The sequence below is a fragment of the Microcebus murinus genome, chromosome 3 (genome assembly GCF_040939455.1).
Source record: "Microcebus murinus isolate Inina chromosome 3, M.murinus_Inina_mat1.0, whole genome shotgun sequence".
In the NCBI taxonomy this organism is placed as follows: Eukaryota; Metazoa; Chordata; class Mammalia; order Primates; family Cheirogaleidae; genus Microcebus; species Microcebus murinus.
The window spans coordinates 27,110,862-27,137,836 of record NC_134106.1 but is presented as its reverse complement, the minus strand read 5'-3'; the positions used below and the strand labels follow the sequence as shown (position 1 = coordinate 27,137,836).

The following is a 26,975-nucleotide window of genomic DNA, read 5'->3' as shown; positions in this document are numbered from 1 at the left end:
CAGGGAAATAATACCATGTCAAGTCACAGCAGGTACGTAATAACCTTGCTTTGCCCCACTTCAGATGATGCAAAATAAGGAGCTAAAAAATGTACTACTAAGGATAGGGAGCATTTATTCATTAGACACGAAAATGCTTGAGAACTACAAAATAAAATTCTACTGGTACCAATGTGAAAACTCTTTTAATTAAATGCCTACACAATGTAACTATGCCAACTTATGGTTAAATATAATTTTCTAAATATGCCATCACTTTGAAAACAATTTTCCTCACTTTTCAATAATCTCTAAGCACACACATTCATTAACTGCCAAGAAATCATACCCCATCGTGGACTAAATGTTACACCCAGGAAAATAATGTCAAAAGCTATGGAATTACAGCCAAGTTTATTCGCTTTCTAAACTATGAGCTTTTAAATACTATTCTATGCGTTAAGGAGTGAAACCCCGCTACACCTTTCCCCTTACAATAGATGCTTAGTGTCTAGGAAAGGCTTAAAAAGTCGGTTGGAGAATGCATAGGGCGACACGACCCAACTATCAGAATACAGCCGTGTCTAAGGAAAGTTGATTCATCCCTAACCCTAAACTACTACTGCAGCCGCAAGGAAATCAAATGGCACGTTAACTGTCTTTCTCGGCATGTGGCCCATCTACCTGTCCTGGGCAATTAAGACCGAGCACATGAATTTTCCTTCTCCACGACCCCCAGCTAAGGATAGAACACGCCGGCACGCTGCGGAGAACCACCCCATGGACCATCTGGGATGCACATACTCGGTCTCTCTACCGACACACCCCGCCCCAAGCTCCTAGCCCGCCCGCCTCGCAGCCAAGATTCACACATGCGTACACCCAATACAGAGAGCTCGGGAGCTCGGAGCGCTCCCACCTCGCCTGACCCCCACGCCCAGCTGCCACGCAGCCGGTCCTCCTGCCCTTGTTTGGGCGGCCGGCTTCACTATCCCGTAATACGCATGTGCAAAACGGTGGGGCCTGGCAATGCTTTAGCTGGCAGGGGCGGGGCGGCGGGCGGGACCAAGTTTCTTGCGCACGCTCGGAGCATGCGCAGTGCAGGGGCTGAGGCGCCAGCTGTCGATTTGGAAGTTCCGGGAGAGTAGCGCATGCGCGAGTGTACGCGTTGCCGGCGAAGAGGGGAGCCTGACGACTCGGAAATTTGAATACCACAGTAGCATGGAGTGTGACCTCATGGAGACTGACATCTTGGAGTCGTTGGAAGATCTAGGGTAAGACTGCCAGGGCACGAGTCTCCCAAGCCCCACACTGCCAGTCCCCCGGGAACACCTCCTGCACCCCGGTCTGAGACACCTGCCTCTCCACGCCGCACCCCGTGGCTCCTGGCTGTCGCTTTCCTATGGCCCCGGGACCCGCCGCGCCACGTCCACTGCCTGCCCTGCGGGCTCCGAGCCCTCTAATCCCGGCGCCCCTGGGCCTGCCTAGTGCTCCCTGCAGCCGAGTTACCCGCAGCGTTTGTCAGTCATGCGTGTCATTGTCTGGGCTCTGGTTCTCGCCACCCCCCACTCCCGAGCTTCTCTCCTTGCTCCCCATCCTGCCCTACCCCCGCTCTGGAGGTTGCCAAAGTTGATTCTCTGTTTGCTTACTTGCCCTCCAGATTTCCTGCTCCCGTCTTGAGCTCCTACTCCTACCCCACCCCACTTCTCTCAAAATTTCTCCTTTGCCCAGTCATTCTCTGTATGCACCCAGGCGTCCCTAAGCCACATGTCTGGGCGCTGCATCTGTTCCGCCAGCCAGCCCACTTGTGCGTGTGTGTAACCTCTCACCACCTCTCTGGGAACCACTGGCAGTTTCTCTTGACTCTGACACTGTGCCTTGTGAAGCCCCATTAGCCCATCTTCATCTACTAAGAACCTGCATATTTGTATTGCATTTTCTCTCTCCTCCTCCTAACGGTTACCCAGGCATAATTTGTCAGTATCTAAGAGCTAGCAATAGGGTTTCTTGTCTCACTGGGTCACCCAGATCAATGTACTTTATTAAACTTGAGAACTTGGAACCTTTTGGGCTAAATGTAGTTCTAGTCACAAATTGTGTGATTAAATATTTGCCTACAGGTACAGTGTCAAAACAAAGTACAGGTTACCTGGCTGCATTTTTAAGTAACGAGTCCTTTATCAAAACTTTCCCTTAGGTTTTTCCATGACATGGAAACCTTTGAGAGAAACCTTTTAAGAAAGGACACCTTGAGGGTTCCCAAAGCCTACCCACTTAAGTATTAATAACTTGATGTCCTGGTAGAAATTTTTAGGAAGGAAAGAGGTGTTTATCATCTTTGTCAAAGTGAAATATCATTGTTCTTTACTTTGAAACTTGCTCTGAATTTTCATAAATATTGCAGAGTTTAGGGGACTTATTTCTTTCATTAGGGCATAAGTAAAAGTTACATTCAGCACAATTGTCTCTTTTTACTGGACATCTCAGGCTGAATTGCTTGTTCATATATGAAACCATTCATTGATTAAACATTTTGAGGAACACTTGTTCTTGCCATTGTTGGGCTGCTGGGCACTTAAGGGTACAAGGTGAGATGGAAGAGAGGTTCATAGTATACTGTGAAAATAATACTGTGAGGAGCACTGAGGGGGATCCCTTTACTTGGAAAGGAAGTGAAGTCCTAGAAGCTGCCTGGAAGAAATGGCACTTCATAGTGTTGAAGAAGGAGTAGAATGAGAGGAAGAGGTAGACCTTATTTAAATGCAGTCATTCTGAATGGACAGAGATCATTTAAGAATTGGCCATGGATGCTGTTTCTTCCCATTATTGTTCTTTTATCCTCTTTTAACTTTTTCTTGGACACTATAAAAGTCATTGTTACTTGTAATTGAATCATTGAGATGGATTTTATAAAAACCATTGCAAATTTTAACCATAACTACTTAGTTTGGTGGCATTCAAGCATTAAAATTCAGCCTTAATTAATTGATATGTACTTTTAAAGGATTCAATGAGAAATATTAAAGTTAATTGACTACCTTTTATCTCTAACCTGCACACAGTAGGAATTCAGTAACTACATGTTGAGTAAACTAATGAAGTCTAAATGTGAAACATAAGGACAAATTTCTAGACTTAGTCTCTTTTTTCCAGTGTCTAATAACAGGTGGTTTTTAAATCTAGATATCAGACTATATGTAATCTCATATTTTGTGTATGATTTTTCCATTCCATTTCATATGCTGTATAAACATATAATCGTATTTTAAAGGGATTGAAAATTATCATTTTTCTAACATACTTATAAATTTCACATTATCTTAAGCATATCCAGTGTGTCATCTTTAATTACAGTGTTTTTATCAATATTTCATTTAAAAGAATATAAAATAATCTGAATAATATATTTTAAGATTACTTTGATAAAAATCTTAAGTTCTGGAATATAGGTGCTTGAAGCTCATTGTTACTGTTGTCTTTTATAAATGTTTAAATATTTTTATAATTTTTAAAATTACATGGGAATCACCTACAAAGGATTAGGATTCAGGTCCTCCAGTTCATTGACTAGCCAACAATTATTAAATTAATTTTGACATTTCTCTGGTACTACTATGTCTTACTAGTTTCAACTGTCATTAAATATAGAAAAAGGAAATAAATGGTTAATTGGAAAGTTTTTGCTTTTAAAGGAAGTCTAACTTAATTGATTTCTAAAACTTTCTAGACAAGATAACCTATAAATAAGTTTTATTTCTGAAATGGTAAGTTATAATTAGCTATCACTTGTTAATCTGGTTTTAATTCAATTCAGTTATAGTAAGAAAATAAACCTTTACAATAAGAGCTTTCAGTAAATGTACAGAAGAAGTTGACATAATTTATTCTGTTAAACATTCACATGTTTTGAAGGGTTGAAATGTAGTTAACATTGAGCTTGTTCTTCTAATGGTTCAATATGGTTCTAAATTTTATTTATATTTGCAAGTTTAGAAGTTGATAATTATTACTTATCTTCATTAAATTATTGCTTAATTATATAAATAATTCATAGGAGTGTTTTATCTGTAATAAATTAGGTGTGATTTTATATTCTTAAGTGTAATTTCTTACTCACCAGTTACAAGGGCCCATTGTTGGAAGATGGCGCTCTGTCTCAGGCAGTCTCTGCTGGAGCCAGTTCCCCCGAGTTTACCAAACTCTGTGCTTGGCTGGTGTCTGAATTAAGAGTGCTCTGTAAGCTAGAGGAAAATGTGCAAGCAACTAACAGTAAGTAAACATTCACTTTTAGGTACAAAATATAAAAACAAAATTAGAGTATTGTCAATTGAACATTAATAGTGCTAAAGCTGAAATTTCAAGCTTTTTGTAAATGTGCAGAAAAATTTTGTAAAGGAGCCAACATATTTTTTCCTCCATTATTTTTAGAGATGAGGTAATTCACAAGTTGAAAAGCCAGAATACAGTCATGTAACTATTAAAAATTGGTAGAGGCTGAAAAGACCCTGTTACTGAGATACAGAAAAATGGAGACCACAAGTATAGAATATGTGAACTTTCTGCATTTTCTAAAACATGAGTTTTAGGATCCTAGATTGGTGGCTAGACCTGGTAATTGGGATGTTTTTCTCTTAGGACTCCCAGATTCTAGAAGAACATATACCATGGTAAATGCAATATAATTCTGTTATGCTTAGAAAGACAGAGAACACTTTGTTAAGAAGCTTTCTTTATCATAGGAATGTACCATTAGATATGTCACAACCAGATCCAGCATGTTCAGATTTTGGGGGCTGAGAGCTATTTTATATTTGCCAATTTTGTTAACACTTTTAATACTAGTAGATGCTACAAAAGAGACAAAAGCTTGGGACCTGATACTTCACCATCTGGTTCCCTCCTTCCGTAGGTAAACCTGTAATAGGAAACCAAGAAAAATGCCCACCTGTTAACACACCCTTATGGAGAACTATACACATAATCCCCTTTTTTCTCAAATAATCCCATTTTGAAGAACTCACCCTTTTATGTGTTAGTAATGTGTACATGTTAATTGCATTCAATTCTAATTATTAAGGAGGGTATAGTGTAACAAGAATGATACCAGCAGCTTACATTTATTTATTGAGCATATATTCTAAGCACTTTACATGTATAAACTCGTTTAAACCTCAGAGTAACGCCATGAGGCAGATTTTATTACTTTTATATCTTAACCAAAAAAGCCCAAAGAGGTTAAATACGTTGCCTGAGGTCACACAACCCGTATGAGGTGGAGCCAGATTCCAACCCAGTAGTCAAGTTCAGGAGCCAGTGCTCTTAAACACTGTGCTGTATTGCCTCTTGACCTAATGTTTCAGAGATTGTAGGAACCTTTGAAAACACCAATAGTAGATGATAACTCTTTTTAACCTGGAGCCCTTTTGTTCAAATGAAACATGATATAGAAGCCAACATATAAAACAGGTAAAAAAAAAAGTGTAGCTGTTATACTTAAAGTAGAGAGAGGCTACCTTTAGCACAACTCTCTCCTCATCTTTCTCAACTGCCTCTAAAGGAGTTCTGTGTAACTCTGTAGGGTTCCCAATAACAGGTTGCAAAACATTGATAATGTATCTTACAGATGAAAAGATGAACTCAGGTTGAGTGACTCTCTCAAAGGTTGTTAATTTATACTCCTCCTTCTTCTCCTTTGTCAAATGGTTATGAAAATAACTAGGAAAGAGCATTGTTTTTTTTCCCTCAGCTCACCCAATGAACTTTACTTTTTTTTTTTTTTAACACATTTTACATATTACAGGAATATAGAACTATAAGCCATCTTTGCTGTCTTCAAATTAAGTCTAACTGGGAATATTAGGCACAAATGAAACAACTGGAGATTAGTACAGGAATTAAATGGTTCACTTTGTGGTTCACAAGGAGAGGAAATCATAAGTGCAAGAATACTTAAGGCAGGTTTCATCATGGAGCAAGACCACTGAGCTTCAATGGATGGATGGGATTTGCTAGAGGAAAAAGTAGAGGGCATATCAATTACAGGGAATAACTTAAATGCAGGCACAAAAGTGGAAACAAGACTGGTTCCTGAAACAGTGAGGAGACTGGCCTGGCAAAAATAGAGGGAGTATTTGTGGAGGGAGTAAGCAGGTGATTGTGCCTGTGCTGAGAAGGGCAGGCATAAGCAGCTATGAAGGATCCTTAAAGCAGACAAAAATTAGATTAGATGAGGTAGGAATTAGGGAGATATTGAAGATTCTCCAATGAGGGAATAACCTAATGAACACTGTTTAAGAAAGAACATTTCAGAAGTGTGAGAAAGGATAAATTAGAGGGGAAAGGAATGCAAGTTATGAAAATCTTATTTAAAATTTCAGTTAATATATAGTAACTACTATTGCTAATGAGAAAAACAATCAGTATTATTAAATAAGATTATTTTAATTCTTTAAAGGTCCAAGTGAAGCTGAAGAATTCCAGCTTGAGGTGAGTGGGCTGCTAGGGGAGATGAACTGTCCCTATCTTTCACTGACATCTGGGGATGTGACCAAGCGCCTTCTCGTTCAGAAGAACTGCCTCCTTTTGCTCAGTAAGTTCATGACTACTTGAATGTAGCTATTGTTTTCCGTGTATGTTTTCCATGACTAATAAGCTGGTGATTCTTATTTTGCTGCATTATGGATTTAATTCATAGTATTTATTTATAATTTAATAGTATTTACTTATTTATTAATAAATAGTATTTAGGAGCTGACGGTGGGTGTGTGCATTGGTAGCATTGTTGTTTGTATAATAGATACTCTTTCATTTCAGCTTTGGTGGTACTCAGGCCGTTGTGCTTCACCTAGTGTGACCAGTGGTAGTACTGGAGTGTTTGAGTGTGGGATCATTAAAACTTTGCATTTTAGACTTGATGTACATGTTAAAATTGACTGGGAAGATAGTGTGGAAATAATGAAAAATTTATTTAGAAATTAGTTTCTTTGAGGAGGGTTAAGCATTCATTAGATGCAGTTAATGGTTAATGTAATGACTTGAAGTATTTTGTTGATATTTCTTTGTGGTTGAATAATTGTTCAGAGGTTTTGGTTTTGTTTGTAAGTATTCTGGAATAATATTTGGATTGGTCTTGAACTTGCTAATCATTCTAGGAAATAAATTTTTGTGACAAGTTCTTTCCTTGCATGTTTTTTATATACTAACTACTGTTTGTCTCTTTAGTGAAAAACAACTAGTAGACTCACAAATTTTATTGCCTTCTATAAACTTTACACTAAACATAACCAGTAGTCTTAACTCAGAATTTTTGTAGCATCCTAAAGCACATTTAGATTAAGCTTGGTTAACTAAATATTATAGTTCTCACTATGACAGACACAATTAACAGAATTTTTTAAATGTTTGTCTTTAACCACACTTTGATTTCCGAAAGGTAGCACAATTCCTGTTTTGAAAGTTCAATTAGACAAAAAAAAATGTTCATAGCCATTATACTTAAGCACTAAGTTATTCCAGAATCACTTTCTTAACCTCCCCTTTGTCTGTAAAATAGGTGTTATTGGGGGAGTATTCACATAAGGTTGGACACTGCTTTCTAGCTATTAATATTGCTGCATATAGTTCCTACATATTCATTCAGTATCCTTCAAACTGTATAATTTCTATAACTGGCTCAATAACTGTACTCACTTGGTTCTTCCTTTGTAGCATTGCTTATCCTTCTCAATAATATTTGCACTTAGAATATGTTATCTATGTAAGAAGATAAGAGCTGTGCAGAATGCTTAGTAATGACTCTGAATAGTTAATTCTTCCAAAGCTCAGAGTTTGGCCTTTTTAACGCTGATGCTTACAAGAACCACTTTAATGTAAATCTTTATAAAATGCTTTTTACTCTTCGCTGTTTCTTAAGCAGACTGCAGTGAACGTTATTTTGGACTCAGGGTCATAATTATAGACTGTATTTTAATGTGCTATCAACCTCAAAAGCTTTTCAAGAATATACAACTGTTTGTTCCTCAATTAAATTACTTATATCAACTAAAGGTTACTTGTGTTTCTAATTCTTCATATGTACATACACACTATTTCCTTCTTTATCTTTGCTTCTGCTGTTTCCCCATTCTAATATATTCCCCTCAGTTTTTAACCTCTCTTTCATTCTGGTATTTACGTATGTGTACTCATTTTCTACTTGCTCTGTGTAAATATTTCTCATCTTTCCAAGTATCAGGTGTCACATCTTAATGCTATAAGTTTCCTTCTTCTAGCACCCTTACCTCAATAATTTTAGTATTTTATCACTTTGTATTTTAGAGGGGAAAATAAGCCAACCTCATTAGAATTGTTAGTGAAATAGAATAGTCTTTCAGTGAGTGGCTAAAAAACTGTTATGTATCAGAGTAAGGATTCTTTGAGGATTCTTTGGCCTTTTATGGTTCTCAGATTATTTCCCTTAGGTAAGTTAAGTCAGATATCTGAGTTCCTAATAGATGAAGAACTTTTTACCTTTTTTTTCTGGCATATATTCTTTATTCCTAACTAGATTGTCAGTAGATATAATCGTTTTTATGTGTTTTTTAATCATATCTCTAGTGCCTTTCCTTGTGCTTTGAACACATTGATTACAGTTAAAGTTTTTTCATGGTAATTATATTGGTAAACTAATTTTGTGAATACCTGAACTATGTTGTCCCACACTTAAAGAACCAGTATATTAAATCATATAATATGATTTTCTAGAACAAGGGTTGGCAAACTTTTTCTTAAAAGGCCAGATAATATTTTTGGCTTTGTTGGCTGTAAGTTCTTTTTCGTGGCTACTTAGCTCTGCTGTTGTAGCATGAAAGCAGCTCTGGACAATAACGTACGTGACTGAGTGTGGCAGCGTTCTAGTAAAACCGTATTTACAAAAACAGTGGTTATTGTCTTAACAGTGGGGTTTTACTGTTTTGATGTTTTAGCTCATAAAAATTCAGTTTGTTGTATGGAACATGTAAAGATTTTATAGTATCAAACCCATTTAAGATGACCTTTCCAGAAACTTAGCTATATTTATTGTTTTGGAACAGGAATGGGCAGCTTTTCAGAAATGATTTGCTAAAATTATGGCCCCTACGTTTCTAGCATTACACTTTGGATGTAGGAAATGAGATATTCAAGCTGATCTCTCTTTTTTTTTTTTTTGTACTTTTAATAGGACTTAAGGGCCTTGAAAATGTCTTTTTCCAAAACTATTTTCCTTGTATTGTGAGAAGGATCTGACTTTGTCACGTAACCTGACATCTTAAGATTCAAATGACTATTAATCATCTTTATAAAAATTGAAATATCCTTGGGAACCTTAAAGGAATGAGATTGAATATTGATATCTTCAACTGAATTACCTGAAGCAGATTGCAGCCCTCATTATACCTGGCTGAAATCAGCACACAAGGGGATGATGATGACACAAAGGAGACTGCCAAGAAGTGATTTGAAAGTTTTGCTGTTGTTTTGGGGTGAATGGGGTGGGGAATGGGCCCTGAGAAGAATCTTAGATGGAAGAGGACTTTCTTTGAATAGCTAGAGGGGAACGTAAGGATACTGGGAAAGGTATTTTTGGGAGTTTAGTGCCTTCCCACATCTCCTATAAGTTAAACTTTGACTACTTAAAAATGTTGTTTCACATTAATTCTAAACAGGCTGCCTAATTACTAGGAGACAAGAGGGTAAGGTAGTTGTATCACTGGTGTTCACAAGTGCTAAGAAGTTAAAAAAAAAAAAAAAGAAGAACATTTTTAATTGTCACTGAAAACTGGCCACCTGCCACTGTTTGCTAATTTTTTAACAGATGCCAACCCCTGTTCTGGAGGTTCCTTAATAGTGGGAGAATCTAAATTTTTAGATGTGATCTACCTCGATCTTTTGGTTTCAAAGAAGAATCACTTATTTTTAAAATAAACTTTAAGCATTAATATTGGTTAAATACCCAAATTACATAACCAGTTTATACGTTATATCATTTGCAGGTAAAATGTTTTTCCTTTCTTGTTTTTATCCATTCTTGCAGCTTTAAAAGTTACATATCATTAGGTCTATAGAGTTGTGACTCCAGACTTATGACTATAACTGTAGCTGTATCTCATTTTGAAATCTTATTTTGTTTACTTCAGCATACCTCATCTCAGAACTAGAAGCTGCCAGAATGCTCTGTGTGAATGCTCCTCCAAAAAAAGCTCAAGAAGGAGGCGGTAGTGAGGTCTTTCAAGAGTTGAAAGGCATATGTATTGCTCTAGGAATGTCCAAACCTCCAGCCAATATAACTATGTTCCAATTCTTCAGCGGGATTGAAAAAAAAGTAAGACCTTTAGTACCAAATTGTAGTGTATTAAAGGCATAGTCCTACATTTGTTTGAAATGAAACAAGTTAATTTCTCTTAATGGGAACCTAATGTGCATATTAAGTAATTGTTACTAATTGAGTTTTGGGTTTTTATCCTAGATACCTTAAAGAGAAATCAGTATTTTAGCATTTTTTAAAAAACATGTTAGCATGTTTCTTTTCAAAAAGGAAACTTTACACTTTGGTTTATAAGCTGAAGTAAGCTAGATATAATATAAAAAGGATTAAGATTTAAGTCCTTTAAAAATTATTTTATCATTGAACTTCGATGCAATTAATTTTTAAGGTCTTTATCATTAAGTGTTACCACCCTCCTCCCCATTGACTGGACAGAAAAGGATGTTAATATTTTGTTTTTAAATCCAATCACTTCGGGTCTCATGTTTCAATTGGCAAACTAGATTTGTTGACTGCTAACATTAATTTGGTATGTGAAAATAAATTAGGATTATTTTTATACCACACATCAACAGTTAAGATTTTTTATCTATCAGGAACAAGCAATTTTAACAAAACATTAATGAGTAACAGAAAATGGTATTTGTCATAGCAGAGTTATTCCCTATTGCGTATCTGATGGACTTTTAAGAATTGGTACATTTGCCTTGTGGGGTAGACTGGCACCATGATGCACAAATATGGCTGAACTCTACAGGGGAGCAGCAGTGTATCCATAGTCCGTATTTTCCTATGTGTTCATTCATCCATTCAGCAATTGCTCATTGAGTGCCTCCTGTGGTCAGGCACTGTTCTAGGTGCAGTGAAGGAATCGTGCTTCTATAGGCACATGAGGAGTGGGACAAGTGAGTGTCTTGTGGGTCTTTACATTTACATTTACATTTCAAAACATCCTCCATCTTTGCCTCTGTCAGGAATCTTCTTTTGATGGCAAGATATGATGGGAATTGGGAAGATGAGGAGGATATGTTTTACTTTTGGATTTTTTGTTCATTTGTTTATGTTTTTGTGTCAGTTAAAGGAAACACTAGCAAAAGTTCCACCTAATCATGTGGGAAAGCCTTTATTGAAGAAGCCAATGGGACCAGCCCACTGGGTGAGTACTCACCATCTTGAATAAACTTTGTAAGTTTTGTCTATTTCATGACTTTTATGTCAACACTTATATTTTGTGCTTTTTAAATTATGTTTTCTAATATGTAGTTTTCTAGGTGGACATCCTTGGAATCATTTTTATGAATCTCAAGATTTATGCAGAGTAATTTTATTTGTGTAAGATTAGAAATACATAATGTTATAATTTGTAAATATTTCACACAGCTGATTAAAATAAATTGAAATTCAGTATGACGCATGTTTCTAATTGCCAAGTGGATTGCCTTCAAGCCAAAAATTTAATTGGACTGAGCATCACAAACTGATTTATGGGAAAGCCAAATAAGAATTTTGTACTTTATATATTTATAAAATTTTGAGAATTAGCTTTTTGTTGCCTATCATTTCATTAATTGTTAATATATTATGTAGAAAAGGGACTGTGTGTTAACTGCTTGGAATTCAGTTATAAATGACACAGAGTTTCTGCCATTATAAAAAACAGAAGATCAAGCAGATTTAAATTTTAACTGGTCTTTTTAATTTTGCTTCAGGAAAAAATAGAAGCAATTAACCAAGCCATAGCCAATGAATATGAAGTCCGGAGAAAGCTGCTAATAAAACGTTTGGATGTCACTGTACAGTCCTTTGGCTGGTCTGACAGAGCTAAGGTACACATTAAATAATTTAAAAGATCAGAGTATTTATAGCCATGATCCCTAAACATCTAAACAGGTTAGATGGAGACTACAAGAGAAATACTTAAGAGGTACACATAAGAATTTTTCCTTAGTGACTTGCTGAATAACAATAATAAAAACACTTATTTTTCAATTTTTTAATATTTTTCAACAAAACTAAATTTTATAGCCTTTACTGGAAATGCCCATTTGTGAGAGAAATGGGGTTATTATAAAATCTAAAAATTACTAAAATAATAAATTTTTCAAATTATTTGTTTACTATATTTTAAGCTAACAATTTAATTTGCTAATTGAATTTAGAAATATTAGATTTACTGTGACCAGATATTAAGATCTGTTTATAGAGAATTAGAGAATCTGGTAAAACTCAAGTTATAGTTCAACTAAAATGAGATAATCCAGGTAAAAGTTCCCAGTCATTCAACAGGTAATTTATTACCTTGTAGAAACCAAAGATGGGAAAATTAAGAAGCAAAATTATTGAAGTGGGTTTACATTCTTACATTTCAATAGAGAATGAGTATGTTTGATCCAAGACCAACATCAGGAAGAACTTTTTTATCTTTTTGGCCCCACAACCCTAACGGGATGCCTTCCCACTGCACCCCTGTCCCCACCCTCACTCTTTGCCATATCAGCAAATATGACAGCTATACTTAAAGGTAGTTCTTGACTAGGTAGGAGCAATGGTGAGTATAACTTTCCTAGCATCTGTCACCTAGTAAATATCATTATCAAATATTTTGGAGATCTTTATTTATTTAATATGAGTGTTTATACCATTTTGAAAATTGACATTTATCTTTGAACACTTTTCTTTCAACAGAGTCAAACAGAAAAATTAGCAAAGGTTTACCAGCCGAAACGTTCAGTCTTATCTCCTAAAAGTACTGTTTCTGTTGCCCATCTTTTGGCAGCAAGACAAGACTTGTCAAAGATTTTAAGGACTAGCAGCGGCTCTATAAGAGAAAAGACTGCCTGTGCCATAAATAAGGTGATTAGAATACCTATAATTTCCTCCAAATACATTTATTTCAGTTCACAAAATAGTTTAAAATATCTTTCTTATTCCATAGGTGTTGATGGGCAGGGTTCCTGACAGAGGTGGTAGACCCAATGAAATTGAACCTCCACCCCCAGAGATGCCACCGTGGCAGAAAAGGCAAGATGGCCCCCAACAGCAAGCAGGAGGCCGAGGAGGAGGGAGAGGTGGCTATGAACATTCCTCATACGGAGGACGAGGAGGTCACGAACAAGGAGGAGGGAGAGGTGGACGTGGTGGCTATGACCATGGTGGCCGAGGGGGAGGAAGAGGAAATAAGCATCAAGGAGGCTGGACAGATGGAGGGAGTGGAGGAGGAGGTGGCTACCAAGAAGGTGGTTATCGGGATTCAGGTTTCCAGCCAGGTGGCTATCATGGTGGCCACAGTAGTGGCTACCAAGGTGGAGGTTATGGTGGCTTCCAGACATCGTCATATACAGGAAGTGGATACCAGGGTGGTGGCTACCAGCAGGACAATAGATACCAAGATGGTGGGCACCATGGTGATCGAGGTGGTGGTCGCGGAGGGAGAGGTGGTCGAGGAGGCCGAGGTGGTCGTGCAGGCCAGGGAGGAGGTTGGGGAGGAAGGGGGAGCCAGAATTATCACCAAGGGGGTCAGTTTGAGCAGCACTTCCAGCATGGAGGTTATCAGTATAATCATTCTGGATTTGGACAGGGAAGACATTATACTAGTTGAGGCTACAGACCCTTACATTTTGCTAGAGCTCAAGTAATAGAAACTTAGTTTCGGAATCCTGAATCCAGCATTCTATTTTGAATTAATGTGAGACCACAGGTGGCAGGCAGATTTCTGCTTGGCATAAGCATTTGTAGGTCTTCATTCAGTTCTGTTGGTTTTTTCTTTTAACGGATTTACATAATGCTGTTTATTTGAGAAACACATACAATGTCTCTCCTTTCTATGAAAAATTCTTAAAAGGTAATTAAAATTGCCTTTAATTGACCAGTAGACTAATTCCACAGTCAGAACATGCATATTTTTTGAAGAAATTACTTGAATAAGTAGTTTTCATGTTTTCCATATGCAGTTTTGAAAATGAGGATTCGCCTAGACTTTTTTAGATTTACTACTAGGAAACCTCATGTTAACAATCCATGTATATGTGTTTTGCTTAAAGTATTCTAATGCCTGTTTTCCAAGCACAGTTCTGCCCTGGTTGGCTTTTTATTCAGAGAGGTTATGCCACAGTTGCTTCATGATAGAACTTTAGGTCAGTTCCTATTAAATGAGCTCTTCTGCAGATAGCACATTCAGTAGCCTTATTCTGTTGATGGAATACTGTACCATATGCTCAACTCTGAAAACCTTGAACACGGCCAAAATCCATAAAGATTATAAAAGCAAACTAAGTTGTGAACCTATAGTACATGTAAGCATTTAGTTAAGTATAGCAATTCAAACTGACCTGCATCCATCCAAAACAAGTTCTTCCTTCAACTTATTTTTACTTGAAATCTGCTAGAAGAAACAGCAAACCGAAATTTGTTTTATGCACGAGTTAATACCACTGGCTCATTCAGCAAATACAAGTTAGTTTGCTTTAGGCAGGAGACTTTTTGTAATGAAAGAAATGCACTACAAAGGAAGACAGATTTTTGCTTAGTGCAGGAGGCCCTTTTTTATTGCTGCAGAAAACAAAAGCCTGGCTGAGTTGATGTTTTACATTCTCCTTTACTGAAACCTACATGACATGATGCTTCTTGCTGGGTTTTTGTATACGTAAACATTGTCAAGCTGTGAAAGAAAATGGCTGGAGGTGTGCTTTGTGTGAAAGGTGAGCAATAAAGTATCTGTACATTCTCTCTTTGGTTTGAGTTTTATTTTAGCCACTTTTTTTAACTGAACTATTCTGGAACCTCGCATCAAGCTTATGGGCTAAGGCTTTTGTTCCCAAAGATTCTTGAGTATTTCCTTAAAACGTAATTTGTGGTGAAAGAAAACTCTTATCCTAAAACCTTAAATAAATTGAAAAATGGCTATTTCCAAATTTACTTTTTAATTGTAACAGTATAGCTAGAAAATGTCTCTACTCATCTCTGGCCACTAGGTGTAGCTCTTGCTACACATTAGACAAAGATAAATTAATATCGCTAAGAATGGGTGACTGTTTTTTTTAATGAAGTGAATTGAAAATGTATGTTTGTTAAAAGACAAACTGCATTTTCCTGTGAAATTGGGCTTTTTTTTAAAGAATTCATGTCTTGCCATTAAAAATATTCTACTTGCTATTGAGATAAGCACATTCTTCTGAGAACTAAAACTATCTTTGAAAGCCCACATTGATCCTTTTAATTTTACCCGTTTATTTTCAGCTAGCAATTGCCATTTTAAAATGTTCAAATTTGAAAAAACAATTTAGTTTTTTATCACTAAAGTTAAGGTTTTAAGTTGTTTTGAACGTCGTATTGGCTTCTTTATGCTGTTAAATATATATGTTTAGTGTACATAAGAATTTCTTATTAAAAATAAAATTGTTAAGGTTTCATACTTTAAAGTGATACCTTAGAGTGCACTCACATTTAGATTAGCATTTGTTTTGATCAGACTCCACAGTATATCTAATGAATACATGTTTCATTCTTTTGACAAATATAATTTTGACTTACATTTATGGCTAATAGATTGCTTTTTCAAATATGAGTATATAAGAAAGTAAATGATACATTTCTCTGTGATGGCTCTGAAATTTGCATCTTCACTGTCTGCTTCAAACTAGATTTTCCCTCCACATTATAAAAACATAAAATAATTGAATTTCTCTTCGACATAGATGAAGTTCTCTTGAAATAGTATGTTACAAACCACTAGTTAGTTTTCTTAAGTCCTTAGATTTTGTATCGAGAGTGTCTTTTGATATTACATTCATTCTTAACCTTAACTTATAGTAAATAATGATTTACTGGAGTAGGGCATGTGGGAGTTTCTTTGAGAAATCAGAGAAAAATTTTAGGAAGGAATTTTTAACATGAAATCTTAAATTATTGCCTTTTAAAACAGACTTGAGACAGAACCTTTTGTTAATGTTTTGTTTTCTCCCACTACCAAAAACTATAACAAGATGTCAGTATTCTCTAAGAAAATTATTAAAGTAGTATCATTTTCATTTCTTCCTCCATACCCAAACTAAGCTAGTATCCAACTGTGCCAGACATAGAATAGAGTTAAATAAATTCTTTCTGGGGGAAGGCATTTGAAGTCATTTCTATATATACTTAACTAATTTCTCACTGCCCAAATCACCTCTGTTGTTATACTTGAATACTTTTAGGTTGTACCCATTCCACCTTTCTGGATACTTTGCCTGCCTATAGTACATCCTTTTGAAAATAGTTTTTAAATATGTGTATATTATTATCATCCCTCCTTAAATAATTTGGATGGTATTTGATTTGTTTGTTTTTTTAACAGAGAACACCATTGGGTTTACCTAAATAAAATAATAATACATTGATCACAGGGTATCCAGTGTTATATATATAAGATGTCTTTTTTTCCTACTTTTCTTGTTTCTCTCATTCCTCATTAGCGTAATTATAGTAACTAGAATTGTTCAGTGATATATTCCCACATTTGTATACAGTAATATATTCGTGGGTTCTGATCACTGATTGAAGCAGGTGTGCATATCAGTGTTTGAAGTTTTCACCTTTCATACGTGCAGTTACCTGCAGATTTGTGATAGGTGAAATAGTTGCATTAAACCTAATTGTTGGTATGAGAGCTTCCACAGTAAATCATTCACTGTCCACTAAATATAAATAAAATAGTGTGGGGCAGAGATTGGGAAAAAAGATTTCTTGTTCCCCACAAATTTGGAAGGAAATCTTGTGGGGGAAAATCTCTTAAAATGATCAGTATCTGTTAAATTGAGTTATAAATTTTTCAAGAAAAAAGGCCTGTGGTTTAGTTCTATTTTATTTTATTTTATTTTTTAGGCTAGGCAAGTGAAGCAGTGGGAGTGGAGAAGGAACAAAGGAATCTGTAACTGGTCGTGATCAATTAGTTGTAAACACCACTGCACTCGCACAAGCCAATAAAAACTTCAGTGTCTGTGATATTCCAGAACTGTGTTGGGCTGAGGTACAAAGATAAGTTAGAAAGTCCCTGCCTCAGGAAATGTCTAGTGACAGAGCCAGAAACATAGATAATTGTAGCATAAATAATGAAAGTTATGCCAGGGTGCTGGTATAGCACAGTGTTTCAGTGTTACTCATATGGGTGGAAATTGGCAGGAGTTGGGAAGATTGTAGGAGTCGGGTAATGGAGGGCTCTACTTGCCATCCTAAACTCGGACCTGTTTTATATGTAGTAGTATTCCAATAAGAAAGAGTATGGCATGTTCAGATTTATTAATAGACTATTATAAATACATAAATTGTTGGCTAAAGAGTATACATTTAAGGAGGAGGGCCAAGATTAGAATCAGAAGTGTAGAGCTTAAACTAATGTATATATTAGGGATAGAGAAGGCAGATTTGGGAAATATTTAGGAGATAAAATTTACAGGAGTTTATTAGGACAAGAAATTTAGTATAACCCCTGGTTTTCTTGTTTTGTGATTAAGTAGATGATATGCTGTTAATTGAAATAAAAATTATAAGAAAGGGGAAAGTTATGCTGGAGAAAATAATTTCAGTCTGAAACTCAGGAAAATGCCTGGAGGTAGAGGTTTGGGAACGGTCAGCATCCAGTGACATTGCCTTAGAACATTCTATCAAAACAATGATTCCATCAAATCACCCAAGGAGTGAAAGAACAGTGGACCAATGGTAGAATATTGAGGAATAATCATTTAAGGGGTGGATGGAACAGGGTCACAGAGAAAGAGGAAAACCGAGAGAACGATAGCATGGAAGTCTAGGTATAGTAGTAGGAGTAGTAGTTTATTACTGCTTACTGAGAGTAATGTGAGTACTATTAACCCCATTTCACATATGAAGAGAATGAAGCCAGGATGAGTGAATGGACTTGCCCACACCCATATAGCTAGTAAGCAGGGGAGCTGGATCAAATCTAGGGCCATCTGGCTCCAGAGCTCAGTAATTAACAATTCCAGATGCCACGGAGAAATTAAACGAACTAGAGCTGAAAAATAGCCATTACATCTTACGGTCTTTTCAAGGTCAGTTTCAGAATAAAGAATTAGGCCGGTTTTCTGGAGTTTAAGGAAACGATGAGACAAGAAAAATTTAGACTACAGTTAACTCGAGCAACACAAGTTTGAGCTGTACAGGTAGACTTATATGTGGATTTTTTTTCAACCAAACACTGGTGGGAAATACAGAATTTGTGGGGTGAGAAACCCATGTATATAGAAAGGCCAACTTTTCTTATACGTGGGTTCCACGGGGCCAAGTATGGAACTTGAGTATGTATGGATTTTGATATATACAGGGGTCCTGAAACCAATCCCCACATATACCAAGGGACCACTGTAGTTCCAGAAACTTCTCTGAGAAGGGAAGGATGCAGTAAAATAAAAATATAAAATTTAATGGGATGAAGTGATGTACTCAAAGGTTATACAAAGCCAAAGATATTTAAGAGCCCCAAAGTGTCAATTGTAGAATTATTTAGGATTCAAAGCAAACATGTCTAGTACTCACTGTTTCTTATTACAGTTTTGTTTTTTTAAGTAGAGACAGGGTCTCACTGTGTTGTCCAGGCTGGTCTTGAACTCCTGGTCTCAAGTGATCCTCATGCATTGTCCTCCCCAAATGCTGGGATTATAGGTGTGAGCCACAGCACCTAGCCAAATTGCATTTTTTTTATGAAGCATTTACAAAATGATTGAGATGAATGAGGTTTTCTTTGGGAAATGTATGACAAGTACTACCAAGTCCTCAGAACAGGCAGGTTTATTCCCAGTTATACATAGTTTCCAGCACTTATCGAAGCCTTAGCCAACACTGGCTCTGTGTTTTAAGGCATAACTGCTTCATTGTTTCTCTCTCAAGAGAAACCAGGTCTTATGGTGTGGAAGATGACCAATCATAAGTCAATTACACTAACGTGAAACTACAGAGAAACTTGCTTCACTCTAACCAATCCTCAGTTATCAGAAATTAGTGAAAAATTCTAAAGAAACAAGCATAAAGTATTAATAAATCCCAACCTCAAAGGATGAGCAAGGACTATTTTAAAATCTTATTTAAAATGATAATAAAACAAATAGCTTTAAATTTTGTGGTGCTCTTTTACAGTTAAATCCTTACCAAGTTATTTACACTTGATCTTAGCCAAAAGGCCAAAAAGTGATTACCAAATTATTAAGGTGCTTACTGTGGAGAAAAAAATAGTAGAAAGTATGTTTCCCGTAGAGGTACTTACTCTGTAACAAACTGGGACAGTGATATTTGTACCCAAATTAAAATTTGAGAGCAATGGGTGGGTGTAACAAATGCTTGTTGCCTCACAATTCATTTGAATCACCAGGAGGCAGTTGGTCTGGTTTCAGAACTCTGGTATACTAGCTACGTGACCTTGAACCAGTTATTTAACTTGGCTAAACCATAATCTTCCAATCTGTCAAATGAAGGTAATTCCCACCTTCTTAGAAGAGCTGTAAGAATTGTTATAATCCCTGTAAAATGCCTACTGCAGTGTATAGCACATAATATGCACTCAGTGTTTAGCTATTGTCATCTATACAGAGGTAATTAATACTCTGGAACTCCCTAAGCAAAATCTTAGGGAGAACATCTGTTTAGCCCTCTTGGTTCAAGTTTAGAATAAATTTTGCAAAGAAATGCATAGCACTCCGTTAGCTCTCCTGCCTATAATTTCAAAAACAGACTAAAATATCCTGAATGCTCACACATACAGAATCCATGATGGCAATCTTCTATGTATCCTTTTGTTTGTTATTCTAGCTTTTTTTCTAATATGAGAATCCTCCATAGTATTCAGTGTGTGGCTGTAGCATAGAGCAGCTTTGGAACAGCATTGTCAAGGACAACAAAGAGAGTTGAAAGATTGTGAAATTCTGCTCATTGACCCATGTTAAAGAATTCTTTTTATATCCCTTTAGAACATTCCCTCTAGTTGGTACACTTTTTTTTTTTCATCAAAAACAAAATAAAGAAGGTAGAATGATGCCTGTAATTTAGCATAGTGTTTTCCAAAATGGAATAAGCAATAGTACCCAAAGTCATTGCAAGGGTTGTGCTGCTCAGGTAGATAAGCAAGGAATCAATTTCCAGATCCTCATCTTCCAGAGGTATCCATTCTTAAAACTAGCAGAGAAAACAACTTTTCCTATTTGAAGAAAGAAAAGAAAAAAAAAAAAAAAAGCCAAAAACTCATTCCCCATCTTCTACTTGTGAATTGTCCCAGGCTATAAAACACTCCAGGTGCCAAACAAAAAAGCAAAACAAAATACTGGTTTAAGGGAGCCTGCTTCTACGTCTGTACAAGGCATTTTACCCCTTAATCCTTTTATACTGTACTTATTTTCTTTAAGGATCAAATTGGACTGTGTGGGGATATCCTGAGTTCAGAGCAACCAAAACAATGTAGGTTAGTTATGTGGGTTGTTTTAAACACACCCAGAATCTTTTACAAAAACCAAATCTGTCAAGATACATTGGATAAAACTCATACAGAAACTGTTAAATGACGTTCCCATTCAGGGTTCTATACAATAAGGTAGTCAAAACCTGTTGTCAAATCATGGCATGAAATCTTTATTCCAATCACAGTCAGTGTTCATTTCATCTTACAGCAAACAATAAACTTACTTAAATTTATGATGAAACATTTTTATATATAAACTTTAAAATGATCAGATAAACAGAAAGGTTTAAAGACCACGAATTTGGTAAATACCTTTATGTGTATCTGAGGGATATACATCATTACCAATCATCTGTGATAGAAACTACCTATGACATCATTGTAGCTATAGGAAAAATAAGTGGTGGTGTGAGGTGCTGGGAAGAGGATTATATTAGGAGTTTTTGAAAAATAAGGTCTCAGTTCTGCTGGTAGCTAGCTAGTAGCTAGCAATTCTGTGATTGTGCTATTTCATTAAGTGATTATTAAAAGAATATGCATTTTTTTGCAGTTCTTACATTTGTCATTCTTGTCACCTTGCCTCTGTTACTATCATTATTAAATTTTTGAATAGGTAAATATGTAGTTCAAAATTCAAGATGCAAAAAAAAAAAAAGTCATCCAATGAAGTCTCCTCACCTTTGCCCCTCAGCCTCAGTTCCCCTCCCACAGACATCTAATTGATTATGTGTGTTTTAGTGTACTTTCAGAGAAATTTTAAACATCCTTTTCACCTATTTGTATACACATAATGGCATACAATACATACTGTTTTGCACCTTGGTTTTTGTTTTGTTTTTTGAGACAGAGTCTCACTCTGTTGCCCCGGCTAGAGTACAGTGGCATCATCATAGCTCACTGCAACCTCAAACTCCTGGGCTTATACCATCCTCTTGCCTCAGCCTCCTGAGTAGTTGGGACTACAGGGGCAAGTGATTAAGCCTGGTTAATTTTCTTCTATTTTTGGTAGAGATGGAATCTGGCACAGGCCAGCCCCATCTCAGACTCCTGACATCAAGTGATCCTCGCACCTCAGCCTCACAGGGTGCTAGGATTACAGGCATGAGCTACCTCACCCCGCCTTCTGTTTTATTTTTTAAGCCTAGTCAAGTAGTCAAGTGAAGCGTGGGAGTGGGGAAAAAACAAAACTGTAACTGGTTGTGATCAATTAGTTTAAATACCACTGCACCTGGGCCAGCCTGCAGCTTGGTTTTTAGTTAAAAATTTATCCATATCAATTCCTACAGTTTCTTCTTTTTAAAAAATATCCAAATGGTATTTATTACATTGTATGGATGTAACCATTTATTTAACCAGGGCTTCATTAACAGATTTTTTTTTTATTATTTCCAATTATTTCCTATCCTGAACAATACTGTTGTGAAAAATCTTGCTCACTTTTTTATTTCTCTTATGTCCAAGTATGGCTTGAGAGGTTGCAAGCGAGAGTGTGGATTCTGGACACAGACTGCTGGGGTTTGAGCCCCAGCTCCACCACCACCCACTAGGTGTGTGTCCCTGGGCCTGTTTAAGGACTTTGGGGTGAGTGGCTGGCCCTATGTAAACTACTTAGAACAGAGCTTGACATATAGTAAACACTGTAACTATTAGTTACTGCTGTTATGACTATTGTCATTGCCATCGTCATTGTCTTTAGGATAAATTCCCAGATGTGGAATTACTGGGTCAAAAAGAAAGTACATTTCTAATTTTGATGGATATTGCCAAAATGGTCTTCATTGAGGTTACATAAATTTACACTCCCAGTGCATGACTAGAATGTCTGTTTCCCACACTTGTGCCAAGAGAGTGTTCAAATTTTTTGAGTAGGATAAGAGAAACTGTTATCACAGTGTAGTTCTAAGTTGCATTTCTTTTTTAGTAAATTGTGTAACATGGTTTCATGAGTATCTTGGATTTCTTTTGGTGTGGATTTTAAGTTAAATTCCTTTGCCCATTTTATTTGAAACCGGGATGTTGAGTTTCTTATGAATTGGTAGCTCTTTATATATTAGGTAAATTAGCTCTATGTTGGTGATAGGAGTTGCAAATATCTATTTTTTGTTAGTTTTCTTGAGACAGAGTCTTGCTCTGTCACCCAGGCTGGAGTGCAGTGGCACCAACATAGCTCACTGTAATCTTGAACTCTTGGCCTCAAGTGATCCTCCCACTTCTGCTTTCAAAGTTCTGGGATTACAGGCATGAGCCATTGCACCTAGCTAAAGTATTTTTTGTCAATATTTTCACCTAATTTTTGGTAGGATGAGCTACTCAGACTTTTTCTGCATTTTTTTTACATAGCTGATTTTTATCAACCTTCTCTTTTATGGTTTCTGTGTAGTATGTCTCACTTAAAATGGCTTCCCGAATGCAAGATAATAACTTAAAATAATTTACCCATTGTTTATTTTTATGGCTTTATTCTTTTCCCTTTAAATATTTCATTCAGGGCGACTTCCGGGGCCCCCCTCTCTTGGGGCCCCAGAACCTCGTCCACAAAAAAAAAATAAATAAATAAATATTTCATTCATTTGGAAATTATCATGATATAACTTTTGAGGTATAAATCCCAATTTATTTTAAGATCAGTACCCATTTGTCTCAAATCATTTATTATTGAGTGATGTTTTTCTCTGAAATGATATGAGATGCCCACTTTATCATATACTTAATTACAATATTGCCTGTTCTGGTCCTGGACTTGCTATTCAATTTCTACCTATGCATGCACCTGTAATACACTGTTTTACTTGTTGAGGCTTTATGTTTTAATATCTGACAGGGAATTAGTACTCACTCATAACTCTTGTTCAGGTACTTCCTAGCTATTCATGTCTGTTTTTCCCCCATGAACTTTAAAATCAATTTGCTAATGCAAAAACGAAAATCCTCTTAGTGTTTTTAGGGACAGCAGTATTAAATTCAAAGGTTAACTTGAAGCAAACTGACACCTTCATGATGTTTTCTTCCTATCCAAGAACCTGGTGCCTTTCCATTCATCTCAGTCTTCTTCTGTGTCTCTCAGGAACATTTGAAGGTTCCCTTTATATAGCTTGCTTGTTTTTTAAGTTTATTCCTTGATATTTTCCTATTTTTGTCACTGGTATATCGAGGCTTTTATTGTTTTCTAACTGATTGCTGTGTGCATTTATGAAAACTATTTGTCTATTAATTTAATGTCCAACCACTTTATTGATTTCTCTTATTATTTGTAGTAAGTTTTCTGTTTGTTTTCTTGGGTTTCTAGGTACGGGATTATATCATAGTAATAATTTTGCCTACCTTTAAATATTTATACCTCTATTTTCGTTTTGATCTATTTGTATTACCCAATACCTCAAAGGCAATCTTAGATACTAGTGACAACAGGCCTTCTTATCTTAAACAAGTCCTTAGTATAGGTGCTTGCATTGCTTCCTCTTTAAGGATCACATTGGTTTTGTGGTTGAAATAGATATATTTTAATCATATTTAGAAATTTGTACCCATTTTGACATTTAAGAATTTTTAAATCAAAATGAATGTTGAATTTCATCAAATATTTATTATTTATTAATATGATCACATAGTTTTATTCTTTATGTATTATTAGCATAATCATATTCATAAATATATGAATATTGAGCCATTCTTGAATTTCTAGTATCAACCTTCATATATTTTACTGTATTTACAACATTCTGATTTTCCTTGATGTTCACAAATGATATTATTCCAGTTCTCTTATTTTGGACAATTCTTACTGGGTTTTGGTACCAATATTATGTTTACTTAATTTAAAAGATTCTAGAAGTTTTTTCTTTGTATTCTAGAACACTGTTCAATTTACACCACTGAAATTATCTACACTTTAAAAGTTTGATGAAATTTTCTAGTGAAACTATCTGAGCCTGATGATAATTTTGGATAGTAGCTCTTCAACTCCACTTCTTTTATTCTTAAATCAGTTTTTGTAAATTATATTTTCCTAGAAAATTATTCATTTTAACTAGATTTTTATTTATTTTTTGGTCTAGATTTGAGCAGAGTAGTCATTTATTTGTATTCTTCCTTGTCTATTAATGTATTTAAGGCTGTAATTTTTCCTGTGAGTAGTGCTTCTGCTGAATCTTGGAGCAGTGTTTTCATGATCATTTGCCATATAGTCTTCAATTTAAAATTTCCTCTGTCATTCAAGACTTATTTGAAAGGTTTGGATGAGGTGGGTTTTGTTTTGTTGTAATTTCTGAACTTTAGGTATTTCATTTTTCCAGTTTTGATATTAAATTCCAATTTTATAGCATTATGGTATACTTTTATCTGTATTATTTCCAATTTTGAAATTTAGTGATGTTTCTCTTGTGGCCTAATGTATGGTCAATTTTTGTGACTGTTTCATTGAAGGAGATGGAACAGAAGATGTATCTCTGTTTTCAAAGGACAGAGTTCAATATGTACTTTTATCAGTTGTAGCATCGTAGCTTAGAGTACAGGCTCCAGAAGCCAGACTGATGGGAACCAAATCCCAGATTCACTACTGTGGTCTTATGCAAATTATTTAATAGCTCTGTGTCTCAGTTTCCTCATCTGTAAAGTGGCTGTAATAATAGCATCCACCTCTTGGGGTTGTTGTGAGCATCAAATGGGTTAATATGTACAAAACATTTAGAACAATGTCTGGAATGATGATATAAGCACTGTACATGAGTTAGCTGTTAAAATTACTTAAATCTACCTTGTTAATTATTTAGTTCTTTTAGAGCAGCACCACTGTTCAATGAAAATATAAGCCATATATGCAATTTTAAGTTTAAAATAGCCATGTTTAAAAAGTGAATAAAGGCCAGGTGCAGTGGCTCATGCCTGTAATACTAGCACTTTGGGAGGCCAAGGCAGTAAGATCACTTGAGGCAAGGACTTTGAGACCAGCCTGGACAACATAATGAGACCCTGTCTGTGCAAAAAAATAAAACTAGCCAGGCGTGGTGGTTGCAGGAGGATCACTTGAGCCCAAGAGTTTGAGGTTACAGTGAGCTGTGATTTGCATCACTGCACTCTAGCCTGGGCAACAGAATGAGACCTTGTCTCAAAAAAAGTAAAAAAAAAAAGTGAAATTTTATTTAACTCATTATATCAAAAATATTATCATTGCAACATATAGTCAATAGAAAAATTATTAATGGCTTACTTTCCTTCTTTGTTTTATGCTAAGTATTTGGAATCTGGAATGTTTTTTCCTTACAGCACATGTCAATTTGGACTAGCCACATTTCAAGTGCTTGATAGCTACTTGTAAGTAGGGTCTACCATATTGAATGGCACAGGTCTAGTGCCTTATTTTTTGTGTACTTAGTACTTGGTTATATCATGAGCTGAGTGAGGAGATAATAAATGTCTTATACCATTAACATATTTCTGTGTATGTATCCTTGAATCACCTCTACTTTTTGCTCTATGAATAATGATGCTCTATAATTGGGTACAAAAATATTCATGATTATATTTTGATTGTGAACTATCTCCTTTATCATTAAATTGGGCCTGCTCTTGTCCCTTTTTGTGTCTTTTGCCTTGAATTTAGTTTTGTGTGATACTACCTGTATGACCAATGTTTTATCTCAGTTTGCATTTGCCTAGCATGTATTTGGCCATTTTTAAAATTTTCAACAACCTGAATTACTTTATGGTGGGTCTCTTATACATAGCATAGAATTGGGTTTCTCTTTGTTATCAGTCTAAGAACCTTATTTTTTTTTTAAGAGGTGAGTTTAGCTTATTTATATTTATATGGTAGATATGTTTGAACTTAGTTCTGTCATATTATTTTAGGTTCTGTTTTCTGTTTCTGTGACTTACAAAAGTCTTTCATAAAGGGTCTCTTTGCTTTTGTTTTTGTATTTATTCTGATGTTTAGGAAGATTTAGAGTTTTGCTGTAAGTTTACATTTATAACTATGTAGAATTGCCTTCACCTTATGCAGAGGTGGGGAGCCTTTTCATGTTGGAAGGCTGCATTAATTTAGCTGTAATAGAATAAGGCTGCATTCGAGAAACTTCAATTAGATATGCTTTAAAAATGTACATTATTTTGTAAAAATCTAACTACTATGTACTTAGTAATTCCAAAAACTGAAAGCTATTAATATTTGTTAATTTTAAAGTTAGCTAACTTTTTAATGACTTTGTTGTGTCTGTTTTTATTAGAAATCATTTGAATATTTGGTTGCAGCATGGAGGTCCACAGTTTCAGTTGACCCTC

General features: G+C 35.7%; 1 protein-coding gene across 1 annotated transcript; it reads left to right on the top strand.

The window, feature by feature from the left end:
* Window positions 1-1,088: 1,088 nt before the first annotated feature.
* FAM98A (family with sequence similarity 98 member A) lies at window positions 1,089-14,984 on the top strand. The gene is made up of 8 exons (XM_012788413.2): window positions 1,089-1,253; window positions 4,100-4,248; window positions 6,434-6,568; window positions 10,134-10,318; window positions 11,337-11,417; window positions 11,971-12,087; window positions 12,947-13,114; window positions 13,197-14,984. Exons 1-8 carry the CDS (start codon window positions 1,201-1,203, stop codon window positions 13,857-13,859), a joined length of 1,551 nt encoding a protein of 516 aa, XP_012643867.1. The 5' UTR covers window positions 1,089-1,200; the 3' UTR covers window positions 13,860-14,984.
* Window positions 14,985-26,975: the final 11,991 nt, after the last annotated feature.

Bases quoted from the DNA above. Each gene is read 5' to 3' on its own strand.
- FAM98A (XM_012788413.2), top strand. From the start codon at position 1,201: ATGGAGTGTGACCTCATGGAGACTGACATCTTGGAGTCGTTGGAAGAT. The intron at 11,418-11,970 runs GTGAGTACTCAC...ATTTTGCTTCAG, and splicing joins CAATGGGACCAGCCCACTGG to GAAAAAATAGAAGCAATTAA. The intron at 13,115-13,196 runs GTGATTAGAATA...CTTATTCCATAG, and splicing joins CTGCCTGTGCCATAAATAAG to GTGTTGATGGGCAGGGTTCC.